The sequence below is a fragment of the Carlito syrichta genome, unplaced genomic scaffold, assembly GCF_000164805.1.
Source record: "Carlito syrichta isolate Samal-C Ts95f unplaced genomic scaffold, Tarsius_syrichta-2.0.1 Scaffold314727, whole genome shotgun sequence".
Taxonomy (NCBI): domain Eukaryota; kingdom Metazoa; phylum Chordata; class Mammalia; order Primates; family Tarsiidae; genus Carlito; species Carlito syrichta.
The window spans coordinates 63496-80215 of NW_007258823.1; the positions used below are offsets into that span (position 1 = coordinate 63496).

General features: G+C 41.2%; 1 protein-coding gene across 1 annotated transcript in view; it reads right to left on the reverse strand.

Annotated features, from left to right (window-relative positions):
• Window positions 1-16720, reverse strand: part of LOC103274344 (rho GTPase-activating protein 20-like) — a 46778-nt gene that overhangs the window by 24197 nt on the left and 5861 nt on the right. The window contains exon 5 of the mRNA XM_008071808.2: window positions 4358-4530. Within this exon, the coding sequence (XP_008069999.1) occupies window positions 4358-4530 (173 nt within the window). The remainder of the gene's footprint in view (window positions 1-4357; window positions 4531-16720) is intronic.

The following is a 16720-nucleotide window of genomic DNA, read 5'->3' on the forward strand; positions in this document are numbered from 1 at the left end:
TTCTAATGAACGTCAAGAGTAATCATGAAGGCTTCATCTAACTTTAATTCTTGAGAACAGAAGTTTCTAATGTAGTATAAAACATATGACTAGAACCTCAAAACAATGCTTACTATTCATATCCAGCAAAACTGGAGCAAATATAATGTCTCTGTGATGAAACAAACACTTGAATCCCCTTTATTATTATACATAACCTAAAATTCCCTATTCTGACAAACACAAATACGGCAATTGGTCGACTATTTACTCCACTTGAGCTGATTACTGCAGCATCAACCTACAAAGTGAGAGTTTCCAGCTGGAGCCTTAAGGTGAGCTGAGGCAAAATGGAAGCTGTCACCCTACTCCCTTTTAAGGTTAATAGCTGGAAAAACTAAGCACTCAATTCAGCATACTAATTTGAACAGGATAATTGACTCAAGGCATAACACAATGATCCATCTAATAGTAAGATGTGACAGGGAAGAAATAAGTTTGTTATGCAAAGGGCTATATATTTTTAGTAGGTGATCTTTATAGTTAAAAAAAAAACTCTCATATCTGATCAGGAACATACTCAAATGTTTACTATGGAAATGTCTGGTTTGACATGACGGCTCATGCCTGTAATTCTAGCACTTTGGAAGTCCAAAGTGGGAGGACTGCTTGAGTCCAGTTGTTCAAAACCAGCCTAAGCAACATAGCAAAAGTTGTCTCTACAAAAAATGAAAAAATTCAAGGGGCATGGTGACATGCACCTATAATCACAGCTACTCTGGAGTCTGAGGTGGGAGGATCGCCTGAGCCTAGGAGGTAGAGGCTGCAGAGAGCTGGGATTGTGCCATTGCACACTCCAGCCTGGGTGACAGAGTGAGACTCTGACTAAAAAAAAAAACAAACCCAAAAAACTACAGATGTAGTTTTTATGTTTATAGCCGATTTCCTAAAAACTGCTTATAGCTGATTTCCTAAAAATTATGGTGAAAACTTCTGCAAGGTGGCAGCACTCAGTATTGCTAGCCACCTTCTCAAAAAAAAAATCTATGTTTTCTTTATCTCAAGGGGCTTAAGATTATAAACACAAATATCTTAGATCACTTACACTTTCTAATATTCCCAATGGGCATAGATTTATATAAAGATAATCTTTCAGAAATGGAGTATCTTGGAAAAGGTCATTATTAAATAAATTGATATAAATTTTGTCACATCATAAAAACCCCCGTAAGTGAAGGCAAAGAACTACCTCCAAAGCAATATGCACCTAACTAACTAAATAAATAAAACCAAACCAAAAAACAAGTTGAACATCTCTTGTGATAATGGGCCAAGCAAAATAATAAAAATTCATCTCTTAAGTAGGCGCAGCTTTGTAGCAGAAAGGGAACATTTTCTTCAGACAAAGTGTTATTAGTAGAATTCTATAAAATCCACTAGGAGGTTAGCAGTATCCAGGACAGTCAATGGCTTCAGGGAGGAAAATAATGGTCTACCCTTCCTAAATACTGTCATAATTGCGAGAGATAAGTGAAAAAGAAGGGAAAGAACAATGTTCCCCTTATAAACCGAAAGTGAGTCTGCAAGGTCCCAAGAAGCAGAGAATGAGCACTGCTGCTTGTTTACTTCCCGGTGGGAGCACAACTGGGTACACTGAGGTGTGGGAGCAAGAGCACAGCCTTGGGATGAAGCCTGGCCTGGACTCAAGCCTCTCCCTGCAACTTCCCGGCGTGTGACCTTGAGTCGCTCACTGGGCCTTTATCTGCCTCCAGGTCTCAAATCTGGAGATGACGAAAATACCTGTCTTGAAGGCAACTGGGAAAATTGCATTGACAACTGTGATGTTCTTAGCGTGGTTCTGAGAATCTCTCCAATGAATTTAATTTCCTATATGTACTTACCTTGGTTAAGTGACTAGTCTAATTTTTTTAAAAAATGACTTGTCCTTTATCAGTGACCCTTTCAGGGCACTTTGCGTGGACCTCATACCAATGCCTAGAAAGGCCTCTTTCTGTTCTCTTTTTAACATCACCGCCCCTACAGCTACATTTGTAGGCAATTTCTACCATTCAAAACATCTTTAGTCAGCTTTCTTTCTCTCTTTTCTTTCTTTCTTTCTTCCTTCTTTACCTTCCTACTTTCCTTCTTTCTTTCTCTTTCTTTCTGAGTCAGGACCTCACTCTGTCACCCAGACTGGACTGCAATGGCCTGACCACAGTGATCACAGCTCACGGCAGCTTCCACCTCCTGGGTTCAGACAATTCTTTTCCTCAGTCTTTTTGTGAGAGATGATGCTTCATTATGTTCACCAGGCTGGTCTCAACCTCCTGGGTTCAAGCAATCCACCCACCTCAGCCTCCAAAAGTTCTGGGACTACAGGCATGAGTCACTGCACCTGGCCTGTGTGATCTTTTATCTTTGTCTCCGAGTTGTTTTTGGGGGATGGGAAGGATAGTTGGACTTCTCATTTACTTCTCTGTTCACCAAGGATTCGGTTTCATTTTTTTCTACTAGATACCAATCAGATGGGTGTTGATCTTTTACTTACCACCAAGGAAAGGTTGATTTTAGTCACAAGAGAAAAATGGTTGTGGTATCGTCTATGAAACTCAAAAGAAAAGAAACAAAGAATAGAGGCAGCAATACCACATGTTGGGTATTATCCTGTGTTTTGAAATAAACAAGTTGAGTTTTAAATATGAACTCCACTAACTACTAATATGGTGACCTGGGGAAGTCATTAGATTTCTGAGCACCAAGGCCCTCTGTAAAAGGAGGAAAATAATCCCAGCTCCATCTTGCCAGAGCCGTTGTAAAGGTAAGACAAAATTCGGTACATGAAGTCCTTAGCGTAAGACCTGACACATAGTACGCCCCTGATAAATCATACCTGCTATTGTCACTCAGATTGAATATAGCATTGTAAAAAATGAATATTCAGCCTTGCAAGTCTTATCTGTGTGACATGACATAGCTGGACACCAGGATGAGGACAGCGGAGAAGTTTTATTTTTCTCTAGCGAATAAAAAGCTCCTTGATAAGATTCTGTTTGGTAGAATAGTCTTTGTCTTTCATGATATTTCATAAATAATGAAAAGAGATATGTCGTGTGGCAGTCAAAGCGATGCCACACAAATAGATGCCACAGATACCAAAGAGTCAACTCCTCCCATCTCCCTGCCTTCAGACATTTATTAAGCAATCACCATTTTCTAGACTTGCTGTTGCCTTTGTTTCTGTGTGGAGAGGAACATGCACCCAGTTGTTCCATCTCCAAAATCTGTCTCTGCATTTTTGTCTCGATTGCCACTCCCAAGATGAAACCCTTACCATCCATCAGTTGTCAGGATTACTGCCTGCCCTAAGTAATGTCCCTGCTTCAGCTTTTCCCTGTCCTCCAATCGATGATCTACCAACAGCCACAGCAATATAGTAAAAATATTTACTGGATTCAGTCACTCCCCACCGACCCTGCAGGATAATATCCCAACCCTTACTGTGGCCTGAGTGACCAGGCCTCTGGCCATGTCTCCAGTCTCATAGCTGACATCACATCCCCATGCGTTTGTCTCCAGCACATCAGCCTTCCCGAAACCCCTTTCTCCAAAGAGTCAAGTTGCACATACAGCCTGTTTTTCTCTCAGCCTAGGCAGTGCTGCCACCTAGTCTAGGAATGGTGACGGCTCCTCATCCCTAGGTTGGGTTTCAATGTCATCACCTCAGATAGGCCCCGTTGGACAACTCCTTTCCAGCACTGCCCCATTTTCTCTCCATGTGGCACCCTATCTTCTCATCAGAAGCACTAATCGCAATCTGCAAAGTCTCTTATTTTTATCATCTGTCTGTAAACCCAGGCAAGAGGGACCCTGCTGGTCACATTTTCTTTTTTTTTTTTTTTTTGAGTTGGAGTCTTACTCTGTCACCCAGACTGGAGTGCAGTGGCCACTCCTGGCCACCACAGCCTCGACCTGCTGGGTTCCGGCGATCCTTCCACCTCAGCCTTCCAAGCAGCCGGAATTACAGGCATGCGCTACCACACCCGGCTGATTTTTTGATTTATTGTAGAGATGAGGTCTCGCTGCCCAGGTGGGTCTCAAACCCGCGGGCTCAGGCAATCCAGTCACCTCAGCCTCCCAAAGGCGCGGGATTACAGGCTGAGCCACCGAGCTCGGCTGGTCACATTTTCATTTGTAATCTCTACAGGGGCACAGCACAGAACCGGACCTCCATGAAACCTGTTATATAAATGAAGGATCAAATCATTTGCAAATGTAGAAGGAAAAATGCCTCATATTTTCATATAGTAACAGTGAAAACACAGTTTGTTAGTGAACATGCATTTCATGATCATCTGGAGCACATGTAGTGTATACATACTTGCTGTTAGATATAATTAACACATCACTGAAAAGAAAGAGGTGCCGCTTCTGCCTCCTCCAACCTCTTTTCAGTTTCACGGGTCCATGGATCAGGGGCGTATGGTCAGCATCCTCTGTTGATATGGTTGGACTGTCATCCTCGAGGAAAGGGCTACTGCAGCACATCCAACACTACAGAACAAATAGTGTCAAATATATGAGAGCATTTTATGCCAAATTTTAAGGGTGACACAATGCTAAAACTTATAGTCAATCTACCACTGCTGGTAGGAACCACATGGAAAGTATGGGAAGGAATACAGCCAACTTGCAGATGCAAACACCAGCTCCAGGTGACAGCTGGCAAGTAAAGGGGACCTCACGCCCTCAAGGAAACAAAATGTTCACCTCCAAATTTGATGATCTCAGTATCAGATTCTTTCCCAGAGTCCCCAGTAAGGAATGCAGCCCTGACAACACCCTGGTCAGCCTTATGGGGCCCTGAGTAGAGGACCCAGACAAGCTCACCTTCACATCTGACACACTAAACTGTAACATACTAAATTGTTGTTGCTAAGCCACTATGCTTGTGACAATGTATTATAGATGCCTTAACTGCACTCCAGTCTGGGTGACAGAGTGAGACTCCAACTCAAAAAACAAAACAAAACACAGATTTTAATACCTGGAATGTAGGGTGCTGAAAATGCAGGTACAGCTTTGGAATCAGCAGCGAGTGGATGATCAAAGAGATTTGAGAAGCAAGATAAGAAAAAAAAAAAAAACACAAAACACTCAGACTGTCTTCAACAGATTGTTAGTCAAAATATGGACATTTAAGATTCTGCTCATAAGGACTCAGAAGGTACCGAGGAATATTATAGAGAACATTTAACTTGCCTTGGAGAATACCTAAATCACCACAAACTGTTGACAGAAATATGTATTTTAAAGGGCTCAGAAGAAAAAAGTTTCTGAGAAATGGAGGAAGGGAGAGCCTTGTTATAAGTGGGCAAAAAGAAGCAACACTCCCCCTCCCCCGCAAAAAAACAGTAACATTGTTCTCTATTGTTTTTGTTGAAAGCAGACTTTTTAAATGGCAAACTTGGATATTTAGGTGAAGAAACTGTTAAGCAAATAGTTGAAATGAGTGACTTTTTCTCTTGTTGCTTATAGTAAACTGTGAAAATAGAACGATAAATTGAGTGAATTGTTCAATAAACAAGAATGAGAACTTGATAATCTGGGGCATTCTAAGCCTGTAGGAATACAAACCATGGCAAAAATAATAGGATACTTTATAAAACATGGTATAGAAAATTTTAAAAAGTAAGTGTATGGTTGTACAACCTGTTACTAAAAATTCACAAAGATTAAAGGATGACAGTAAGAAAAAAAAGGTTCTTTGAGGAGATTAAGGATGTGGCTCATAGATCCCTTTAAGATAACAAGAAGGACTCTTAAAAAACTTAAGAACATTTTTCCTCAGCCATCTTGGCAGAATACAAAAGCACAAGAGATTATCTCAGAAAAAGTGGTGGGTCTGACTTTTAGCTCATGAAATGAATACAAGTGACAACCATAGGAGACTCATAAGGTTTTTAAGAATTTCATATCAGCAGAAGCACTGCCAGGTTGTATTGAAAAAGACAGAAAGAGTACAGACTAGAGGGCGGTGTCGACATGCAAATCTACTGGCAGGAAACAGATTGATAAAACCGCTCAGCTCTAAACCTCGCTATTTTCCTTTAAAAGGTAAGGCTGACACATAAAGCACTTCCCAAAGTCTAGAGGGCAGAACCACAGGCCCAGAAAGAGGAGACAAAAGCCATAGAGAACTATGTTGGAAGTGTCCCTGGAGATATTCTTTTGAAGTTAGTAATATAATAAACAATATGCCTTACATACATGATATATGTCAAAAGACCTTTTAAAAATTTACAGTACCATATCTTCAATCTGGCAAAATGTCAATGATAATTATAATATGGAACATCTAGTAGGGAAAAGTAATAACTATTTATAAGGTTATAATGAAACAAAAGAAAGTAAGCAAAGTGATTCTAAAACTGAGAAGTTCTCCATAAATACTGAAGATGCCAAAAAATATATATACACACTTTAAGAGATGCTAAGAGATATTCGTCATAATCAGAAGAATCTGAACAATAATGGCAACCACTTTGAGGGTCTCTTGTAATAGCAGAAGTCAAACAGGACATACATTCACCTTATTAAGTATTACAAAGTAATACTGCTTTTTCATCTCTTAAATTTCTGTACTTTTTAAGGTACCCTCTGTATTTTCTGCTAGTTCATTCTGATTAAATGTCACAGATATGTCATCCCTAGAGAAAAGATTTCCCTACACTCTTGAAGAAAATATAAAATCACATTCCCCTGATGTTTTAAACCAATTTATATTTTTCAAGGTGTATTTCCATTGAATCACCTAGTATTTTCTCTACCTAAGCCATAATGTTGTACTATGCAAGAAGGACTCAGATAAATCTGATACTTTTTAGTCACCAAACATTTAAAATCTGGCACACAACAAAAGACAATTTGGGGCCCAACATGTATAAAACAAAATAACATGGAGATGTAAAAAGGAGTAATTATTTTGACTTCTCATTAGCATAAAAATTTAGATAATTGAAAATTCTGGAAAATTGACTTTGATCTTAGTTAAACAATGTTCAAATCTTGAGAGAAAAACTGCTAAAAGACTGCTAAATAATACTAAAACGTCAAAAAGTTTTTCAACACAAGAAAGTGCTAAAATATTATTTGGTTGTGCCATGAACAAGCTCCAACAGCACTCTGTGGCCATAATAAGCAAAATTGCCTAGATAGGACAGAACATAAAAACACCTTCAAAAATAGGGTAGATATTTTCTTAGACTGCCCATGAAATTGTCTCCCGTGAAGCTGAAAAATCAAGTCCTCTGAAAATACAAAGCCTGTCTTCACAAGCTCAGCAGCACTTAATCTTGCAAACATGAGTAGTATTTCAGGAAACCAGTGCTAAAGTTAAGAATTAGTTCATATGGTTTAGAGTAAACATGCCAGAACACCTCCTAACAGTCTGATTTGATGAAGAAAAGTTGTCTATTAAAAGACTACCTTGTCGGCAACCCTCTTAGATCCCCTTCCACTGTGGGAGCTTTTGTGTCCTCTCAATAAATCCTGCTTTTAAAAAAAAAAGACTACCTTTTTCAGTGCATTCTTGAATGGCCACTTAGCCCTGGAGAAGTTTTTGGATTGGTGTGAACACCTTGTTTTCTTCAGTTCTTGGGACTGAAAATCCATCATGTCTACAGCATTCAGCAGAGCACTGTAGGCAAGTCCTTGAAACCTAAGGATTGCTCAGTAGTCAAGGTCCCTCCAATTATGATGTCAAAATCCTAAGGCTCATGTCATAATTGACAAACTGCCATGCTTGTTTCCCTGACTTTGCTTTCATCTTTTACATTTAAAAATTAGCCTTTTAGGCAATCTACAGATTCATTAAGTTACCAACATCATGCTTCTCAGACATGGAAATGACAATAAAGAATTAATATAAAAACATAAACAACCATGAATAGCCAAAAGAATCCTTAGCAAAAGAAACAAAGCAGGAAGTATCACACTTCCAGACTTCAAACTTTACTATCAGGCTACAGTAATCAAAGCAGCCTGGTATTGGTACAAGAACAGGTACACAGACCAATGGAACAGGATAGAGATTCCGGAATCATAGCCTCAATTTCTCAACCAACTCATCTTTGACAAAACCTGCAACAACCACTGGGGAGAGGAGAACGCATTCAGTAAATGATGCTGGGAAAAGACTGACCACATGCAGAAGACTGAAACAGGACCCCTACCTATCACCATACACATTAACTCTAAATGGATCAAAGACCTACACTCAAACTATAAGAATCTTAGAGAATGCAGGAGACACCTTTATGAAAATTGGAACCGGGAACCAATTCCTATTCAGAACCCTAAATGCCCATACCTTAAGAAATAAGATAGACAAGTGGGACCTCACCAAATTAGCGAGCCTCTGCAAAACAAAAGAAACCATCAAAAGAGCATAATCCTCTGAGTATAATCGACATTTGTATACCTAACCCTGAGTTGTACCCCACATCTTTAAAAAAACAAAAAGATTTTTAAAAGAAACAAAAATAAAGCAGGATATGAGTGAGAGTGTGATGGGAGAGGACAAAGTGCTATATTCAATAAGGCCTCCAAGGCAGAAGGCAGCCCCTACATTTACCCTAGTCTGGCATTAACTAGTTGTTCCATGGGCACATTTTGCAACATTTGTTTCTATTTTGCCTTATTTTACTTGGCATAGCTTTTGTGTCTCACTCTAGTATCTGTAGTGTCTGCAAGTATGGGTTTAGCTTTAGATGAAAAGAAACTTAGTGCCTTTCACCACTACTATTTCTGGATAGAAAGTCAGTGAAATAGAACAACACACAGCCTGTAGTATGAGAATGTGGGTCATTTGACACTGTCATGTACATAAGGTCTTATTAGAGCCATTACACATTGAAAGGGCAAATCTTTTCAGATGCCGTATCAGAAATTCAAGTTCTTAGGCCATGACAGTTTCCTTCCAGCATGAAGCAAGATCCTGTCTTCCTTCAAGATCTATCGTGTTCAACAGGGTCAAGAGAATGCTCAATTAAGTCAGGAGAGTCAGCAAGATCTTGTCCGCAGATGAAGTTTTCTGCCATTCATCCTTATTTGGCATGAGCACCTTTGAGAAAATGTAGCCCGTTGTATCAGAGTGCTTGTCATACATTCCTTTGCTCCTGTCTTGCTGATTTGACATGATGCCTGACTGGGGGATCAAAAACCAGGCTTACAGAAGGAAGTGGACTCCCACAAAGCAGCATGACAGTTAAGTAAAAGTGGGACAGGAACTCAGATCCACTCTAAGTCCAAGTGTTCACCCCATTCACAGTTTGAAACTCTCTAGCGACAAGTATAGACAAGCTTTATTTTATCTACAATAAAATAAAATAAAAGTATGACAAGCTTTATTTTATCTACAATAGTGAAACTTTTCTTACACAAAATAATAGAATTCCAAGATTCCTATGAACTCCAAAATGAGTCTCTAGTATTATGGCACCTTGTTTGGATAATTGCTTAACCAAGGTATAACATTTTTATTTGTATGCATACTAATAGGATTAAAAGAGTTGGCAGTCTAGGTCTTTTGAACTTTAGACAGATGCTCAAACAAGTCCTTCACTTCAAAGAAGCATAAGTGAGCTTGGTTAAGCTCACAGAACACCTGATTTCCAGTGGAGGGTTAGTTCTAGGTGGGAGCAACCAAGATCTCCTTGAGAAGCAGCTGGCCTGGGGGCTGCACTCTTCATGGTGTGACAGCACTCTGGAAGGGAAGCCTCCAAGCACACCAAATGTTTCTGTATGCAATTGTTTTGGCACATGAGCCACAGAGGATCTGACCATGGTGCAGCACACATTCACACCAACTAGGAAGACTCCCCTTCAAAAAACAACAACAACAACAAAAAAAACAGAACCCTAGAGTCAAACTTCGTCTTTGAAAAATCCAAACTAAACCTGGCAGCTCTGTATATAATGAGAGAAAATACTCATACGACACACTGAAAACTGAAAGTTAGGAATCCCAAGAATAAAAGAACTTGGTATACAATTCTAGCCAAGTGTAGCTATTTTAGCTTCAGTTCCAGCCCTATCACACTTTGCTGAGCATTTCTGTTCATCATTAGCAAGAGACAGAAGTGGTACTCCCTGGGTTAACAACCTGGTAATTATGCTATGCCCCTTGAACCTGTCCAGTCCTAATTCTTCTTCTTCTTCTAGGCATCTAATATTTCCAGGTAGAGAGTCAGTGATATAGAACAACACACATCCTGTCGTATGAGAATGTGGGTCTTTTGAGACTGTGAACTTGGTAAAAGTTCACAGTCTAGCCTTGATGTATTGTTATTAGTTTACTGCAACCAGTAAATCTCCAATCCACCACCTGGAGTCACAAAATACTGCTGCCTGGTGATGTCAAGACAAAAGATATCAGAGATTTCTGTTCTCTACATCAAAGAATACAACTTCAAACATTCTCCTCAGCCTGAACTCCTCTCCAGGAGCTTCAAATGTACCCAGTTGCCCAGCCCTCAAGGCCATATTTGCCTATGAGTGTAGCCCCTTTCTGTCTGTGGAAAGTGGATAATAGATTTTGCTTTCTTTGTGTTGCAAATCTTCACCTCTTTCCCACAGCACCGGCCCATTTTGCCTCAGTTTACCCTCAAAATCATTTTGATTTGATTTTAAGTAGTAAGGAACATAATAGTTCTCTACCAAGAGAAGCAGGGTGCTAATACTAAGTGCACACAGAGACTCTCTGGAAGGAAAGCTGAGAAATGGTTTTCAATAGAAAAAGGAGATTGAGTCACTAAGGGTAAGGATAGGGAAGGAGACTACATTTTATCAACGGGTAATTCAACAACATAATGTATACTTCACAACATTCAGAGATACAAGAAGAGATACAGTAAAATTAAGAGTTCCAGGCAAATGCAAAGGAAAAAAAATGTGGTTCTAGACAGAGATCTCATATTGCTAATATTCAAAAAGCTCTCACAAATAAAATACTTAGCAGGTAAGGAGTAAAGGCCAGACATAGGTACACTGTCAAAAGCATAGCAGCCCCTAAGCATATAAAATGAGCTCCATACTTGAGTAACCAAAAGTTTGCTCTCTCATATTTCAACTTGAAGAATGGCACGAATTAAATGATTCTACTTACTCCCTACTACAATAAATGTATGGACACAAGTTGTGATAGAAAGTAAGTGAATGGCACACAGGGTGCAAAGCAAGGCATGAGCTGGAGGCACTTAGGCCGAGGCAGCACATGAAGCTGAAGTCGAAAAGATGATAAAATTTTTGTGGCATGTTGGGATAAAAACCCACCTGAAAAATACTTACAAATGCCCAAGTTGGCCAACAGCAACACAAGAAACATTGTGACAGGATTAAAGTGAGGAAGTTTAGCAAAACCAAGAGGCGTGCTGGGCATTTGTCAATGGATGCCTCAATGAAGGACAAAATAGGTGCAGGAAGTGAAATAAAACTGGGCCATGTTTATCTGTCCTGGCCTGTGAATGATCCAATACACAGAATTCCCCCAGAGACTAAGAATGAGAAGGGAGTAGAGATTGGACAGGAACCCAGGTATCCAAAACGTAAACTCCAGACTATGTTTTAGAAGGAACCAAAGTGATATCCTAAAAAAGATATGCAGACCAGACCCCTCATCCCGGTGGCTCACACCTACCATGAAGGAGGGAAGGAAAGGAGGTGCATGGGTGACGGCGACAGGTCCACTCAAGTCACTCTAGTTCAGTCCGTCATGAACTCTGAACTTTGGATGGGACCTCCTGATCTAGACTTCCTCCACTAAGGGGAGACAAAGTGGTGTCTTCTGGGTCATCTGGCAGTTTTCAGGCTGACGCTCTATGCCAAAGCCAAACACTTCCGAAGAATTCGCCATGAAGGAATAAGACTTCTTTGCATACACACTGCACAGACCTCGCCCATGGTACACTGGCACTTCATCATGGCAGACAGCTCTACCCTCATCAGGGAAGTGGCCACGTTGACTCTTCCCTAGGAGAGAGGTGGATAGCTGAGAACCTGCCCTCCCAGCGTCCTTCATACTGTGGGGACTGAATGTCTGCTCAGGTGTGACAGATGTCCCAGTCTGGCTATCAGAATGTCCCTCTTCTGATTCTCCTGCTGCCACACCTGATCCAGCCTGTTGTTTCCCCTAGACCATGTCTGGAGAAACTGGTTTCTTCCACCGGGTGGCGTAAGCATCAACAGCTAGTCTGAAAACAAAGATAACTTTTAGGAGCTCAAAACTTCTAAGCCATGAAAACTTAGAGTTGATTTTGCCTTTTAGAACTATTGCCAATTTCCCCAAGAGTCGGAAATTTTGAGGAAAGCATGGAGAGTTTGTCATCTGGTTCTCAGTGATCCCACAGCCTGGTTTTTCTTTGTCTGTTTTACCAGGAGGGAGGGACCTACTGCCCAGGCGGGAAGACTCTCAATTAGGATCAAAGCTACAACTAATAAGTAGGAATACTTGGGGCTTGCTTACGTCCCTAACTCAATCCAATAATTCCAAGGTTACTTTCACCTGATTTTCCTGGTTATTACAAAGTGGCCAGTAGAATGGATAAAATAACATATGTGGATCAAGTTCTTTACAGCGTGCTCCATAGCGCTGCCTCCTGGCTGTTAGGAGGTAGCACCCTGCGCTAAGGTTCCAGAGGATTTCCTGAGACTCAGGAGGAGAATCTCCAGGGGGACCCGAGAGGGACAGTCTCGGGCAGTGGATGCTCTCACAAGGGCTTGGCGTTCTGGTCTGACCTTGCTAGGATCTTAAGTCATACGGCTGCCTCTCTTCCCCCACCACTCATTTTCAGAGACAGCACAAAAAGTTCTTAGCTGATTCAGGGCCCCGTTCTATTTTGGTCCAGACACCCATAACCTGTTAATAGGCAAAAAGAAGAGTTAAGTACTTAAATGTAAAATGACAGAGTCAAAAAAGACAGGCTACCCCCCTTCAGTTACCTCATTTACTGAGGAAATATAATGCCTTCATTTTTTTTTTTTTTTTTTTTTTTGAGTTGGAGTCTCGCTCTGTCGCTCAGACTAGAGTGCAGTGGCCGCTCCCAGCCACCGTAGCCTCGACCTGCTGGGCTTCGGCGATCCTTCTGCCTCAGCCTTCCAAGTAGCTGGAATTACAGGCATGCGCTACACACCTGGCTGATTTTTTTATTTATTGTAGAGATGAGGTCTCGCTGCCCAGGCAGGTCTCGAACCCGCGGGCTTGGGCAATCCACTCACCTCAGCCTCCCAAAGGCGCAGGATTACAGGCTGAGCCACCGAGCCCAGCTTAATGCCTTCATTTTATGCCTAGGCTTACCATGATAGGTAGAAAAGTCCCCCCAAATAGAGAATCACTTAGCTAAAAATGTTGTACTGGTCAAACAAAGCATGTATGAAGATTGAACTGAACCTCCCAGCAGCATATGACTTCTGCCCTAAAATTTACGTTTTCATGCAATATCAAATGTCTGACTTTTCATTTATGTTATTATTGACTGAGCAATTCACCTAAAAATTATCAGCTTAATGGCAAACATTTATATCTCACAGTTCCAAATCAAAAAGATTCGAGGCAAAGTTTAGCTAGATGATCCTGTTTGAACGTCTCTCATGAGATCACAGTTAACCTGTGGTCTGGGGATGGACTCTCATTTCAAGGTTCAACTAGCAGGACAGGATCTGTTGTCACTTGTGCCATATCTCACAATGTCCTCTTCCAAGTTCACCCAGTTGAGGTGTAAGTTCCCATCGCCTGTCAAACTGAGGGATTCTCTTTTTGCAGCCATAAATGGGCTGCCCCAGGGGTTGGCTCATAACATAGCAGCCTGTTTCTCCAATGACATATGTTCATGGCAGAGAAAAAGGGCAATAGAGGGCCCACCAAGACTGAAGCCAGAGTTCCCACAGCCTCATATTTGAGGTGACGCCTGATCGTTTCTTTGTTTATTCACCAAGAAGCAAATCATGACATCTTTAAGGGAAGGGGCTTGCCACAGGCAGGAATGTCACAAAACAAGTATCCCTGAGGCCCATCTCACAGGCTCCCACTGCACATGTGCTCTGTCTTCTCCTGCTCACAGGGTCCCATCACTCATATTGTCTTGCACTTTGCCTTGTGGCTCAATTTCCCTGTGCCACATCTTTGGAGACGGCAGAGTTAGTTGACACTGCTATTGAGGGGCATGAAAGCATTCACCCCTGAGAAGGTCCCAATGTAATCTAGGTCCTGCTTGACATGAAGGGGTCTGACAGGAACAGAGATGTGTGCCAGGACTTGTTTCAGCATCATGTTAACATGCAACGTTGGAGAACTCCAGTTATTACAACCAAATTGTAAACTGAAGAATGGATCTCACTGTTTAGAGACTATAGTACTAAAAGATGAACTTCCCCCTCCGATCCTTCTGGTACCTACACAGGCACCAGTAATGTTAAACAGATACCTTAACCAAACTTGCTCTCTCCACACATAGCTTTCTGAGTGTCTTCCTATTTGACTTGCCCCCTTTTTTCTCCCTCTTTAGCAAAATTGGTCCACAGGTGTATAATTTTCCTCTGCTCATCCCTAAATTGGTGCACATTTAAGATATAACACATTGTATTAAAAGTGCTTTGTCATACATTCTTTTGCTCCTAACTATCTTGTAGTCATACCTGACTGAGGGATCAGTGACCAGATTCACAGAAGGAAAAGGACTCCCACAAAGTAACATGGCAGTTAAGTAAATGGGACCCGAACTCAGATCTACTGTAAGTCCAACTATCTACACCATTCAGTTTTAAGCTGTCCAATGACAAGCAGAGATTTTCTATTTTCTACAGATTCAGTGTATCTGTAATAGTGACACATTTCTTACATGAAATAACAGAACTCTAAAATTTATATTTATATATTTATTTCTATTTATATATTTTTTAAGAAAATGGGTTTAAATATAGAAACACAACTGTATATCTGACAAAGGCCTAACTTCTAGGATCTACAAGGAACTCAAATGTGCTGAAAGGAAAAAAAAAACAGTCCCTTTCAAAAGTAGGCAAAAGACATGAATAGACACTTCTCAAAAGAAGATATACGGGCAACCAACAGACACATGAAAAAGTGCTCAGCCTCACTCATCATCAGAGAAATGCAAATCAAAGCCACATTGAGATACCACCCAACCCCTGCAAGAATGGCTATCATTAATAAAACAAACAACAACAGATACTGGCAAGGATGTGGAGAAAAAGGAACGCTTCTACACTGCTGGTGGGAATGCAGACTAGTACAACCTCTTTGGAAGACAGTGTGGCGATTTTGAAAGAACTAGAAATTGACCTTCCATATGACTCAGCAGTTCCCCAACTGGGAATATACCCAGGAGGAATTCAAATTACTCTACGAAAAAGATACCTGCACACGTATGTTTGCTGCAGCTCTATTCACAGTAGCAAAAACATGGAACCAACCATGTTGCCCATTGAAGCTGGACTGGATTTTTAAAAATGCGGTACATTTATACAATGGAATATTATGCAGCCATAAAGAAGGAGAAATATATGGACTTTGCAGCAAATTGGATGGATTTGGAGTCAATCATACTCAGTGATTTATCACAGAAACAAAGAACTGAGTTCCATATGTTCTCACTCACAAGGTGAACTTGATCAATTATAATGCTATAAGAAAGTGATTGACAGTAGCAGAAAACTGTCAAGGGAAGGGAGTGGGGATGGCAGTTGAGGGAAACTGCTAGGGGAGGGAAGGACATACCTCATCAACAAGGGTACCTGCCTGATCAATGTTTGTATACCTAACACTGAATTGTACCCCACATCTTTATAATACAGAAATAAATTATTAAAAAATAAATAAAATAAATATAGAAACACAGAGACAGGCTGAAAGTAAGCGGTTCCGAATTCCAACAGCTGGGCTACAACTGAACTGGTGTTTGCAGATTGTGTCTGCTAACAGAATAAATAATTGTGTATTCAGTCAATGTGATGCGATCTACACTAACAGAATGCCCAACTCAGTATTACAGGATCACGCAGAGCCATGAAAGGAAAAACAAATGTCACTTCTATGTATGTCCCCAGGATGAGTAAGACCTTTGAAGGTGTACCCGAGACCGGGAAGCCCAGCTTTGACTCATGCTAGGGCCACAGACCACATCTGCATGTTGGACAAACATGTTGGCCCTGGGCCAGTCACCCCTTCCAGGCTGTCTCTTGCCTGCTCCGTGGTTCTAGCCCCTGCAAGTCTCCCCCGTAGGTCTTCTTGCCTTGGGCATGTTCAAGGACAAGCCTGCACTCGGGACAATTTTTAGGGGACTCAGGGAGAAAAGTGCAGGATCTTGGCCACATCAGGGAAACGAAAGCATCATTTTCATTACCAAATCGACCATTGAAACAACTTCTTCCTTTTGCAGGTCATGCCCTTCCTCTTCCATACCATTACACAAATACCTTACAATTCTAATATACCATTTCAGAGACAGATGCCAGTCCCGGAGCTGGTGACTCCTGGCTGGCTGTTTCATGGGCTCCTCTGTCTGGGAGAACCTTCTGGGCCCGAGATGGGAGCAGGGTCAGCCCCAGCATTGCCTGATCATCCGGCAGAAGTACAAGGGGGTTTCTGGAAGGTCATGTGATGACCTAGCACTGCTGAGGACTGGTCCTTCAGGACAGAAGTGTTGCTTTTCTGGAAGCCCCTGCTAAA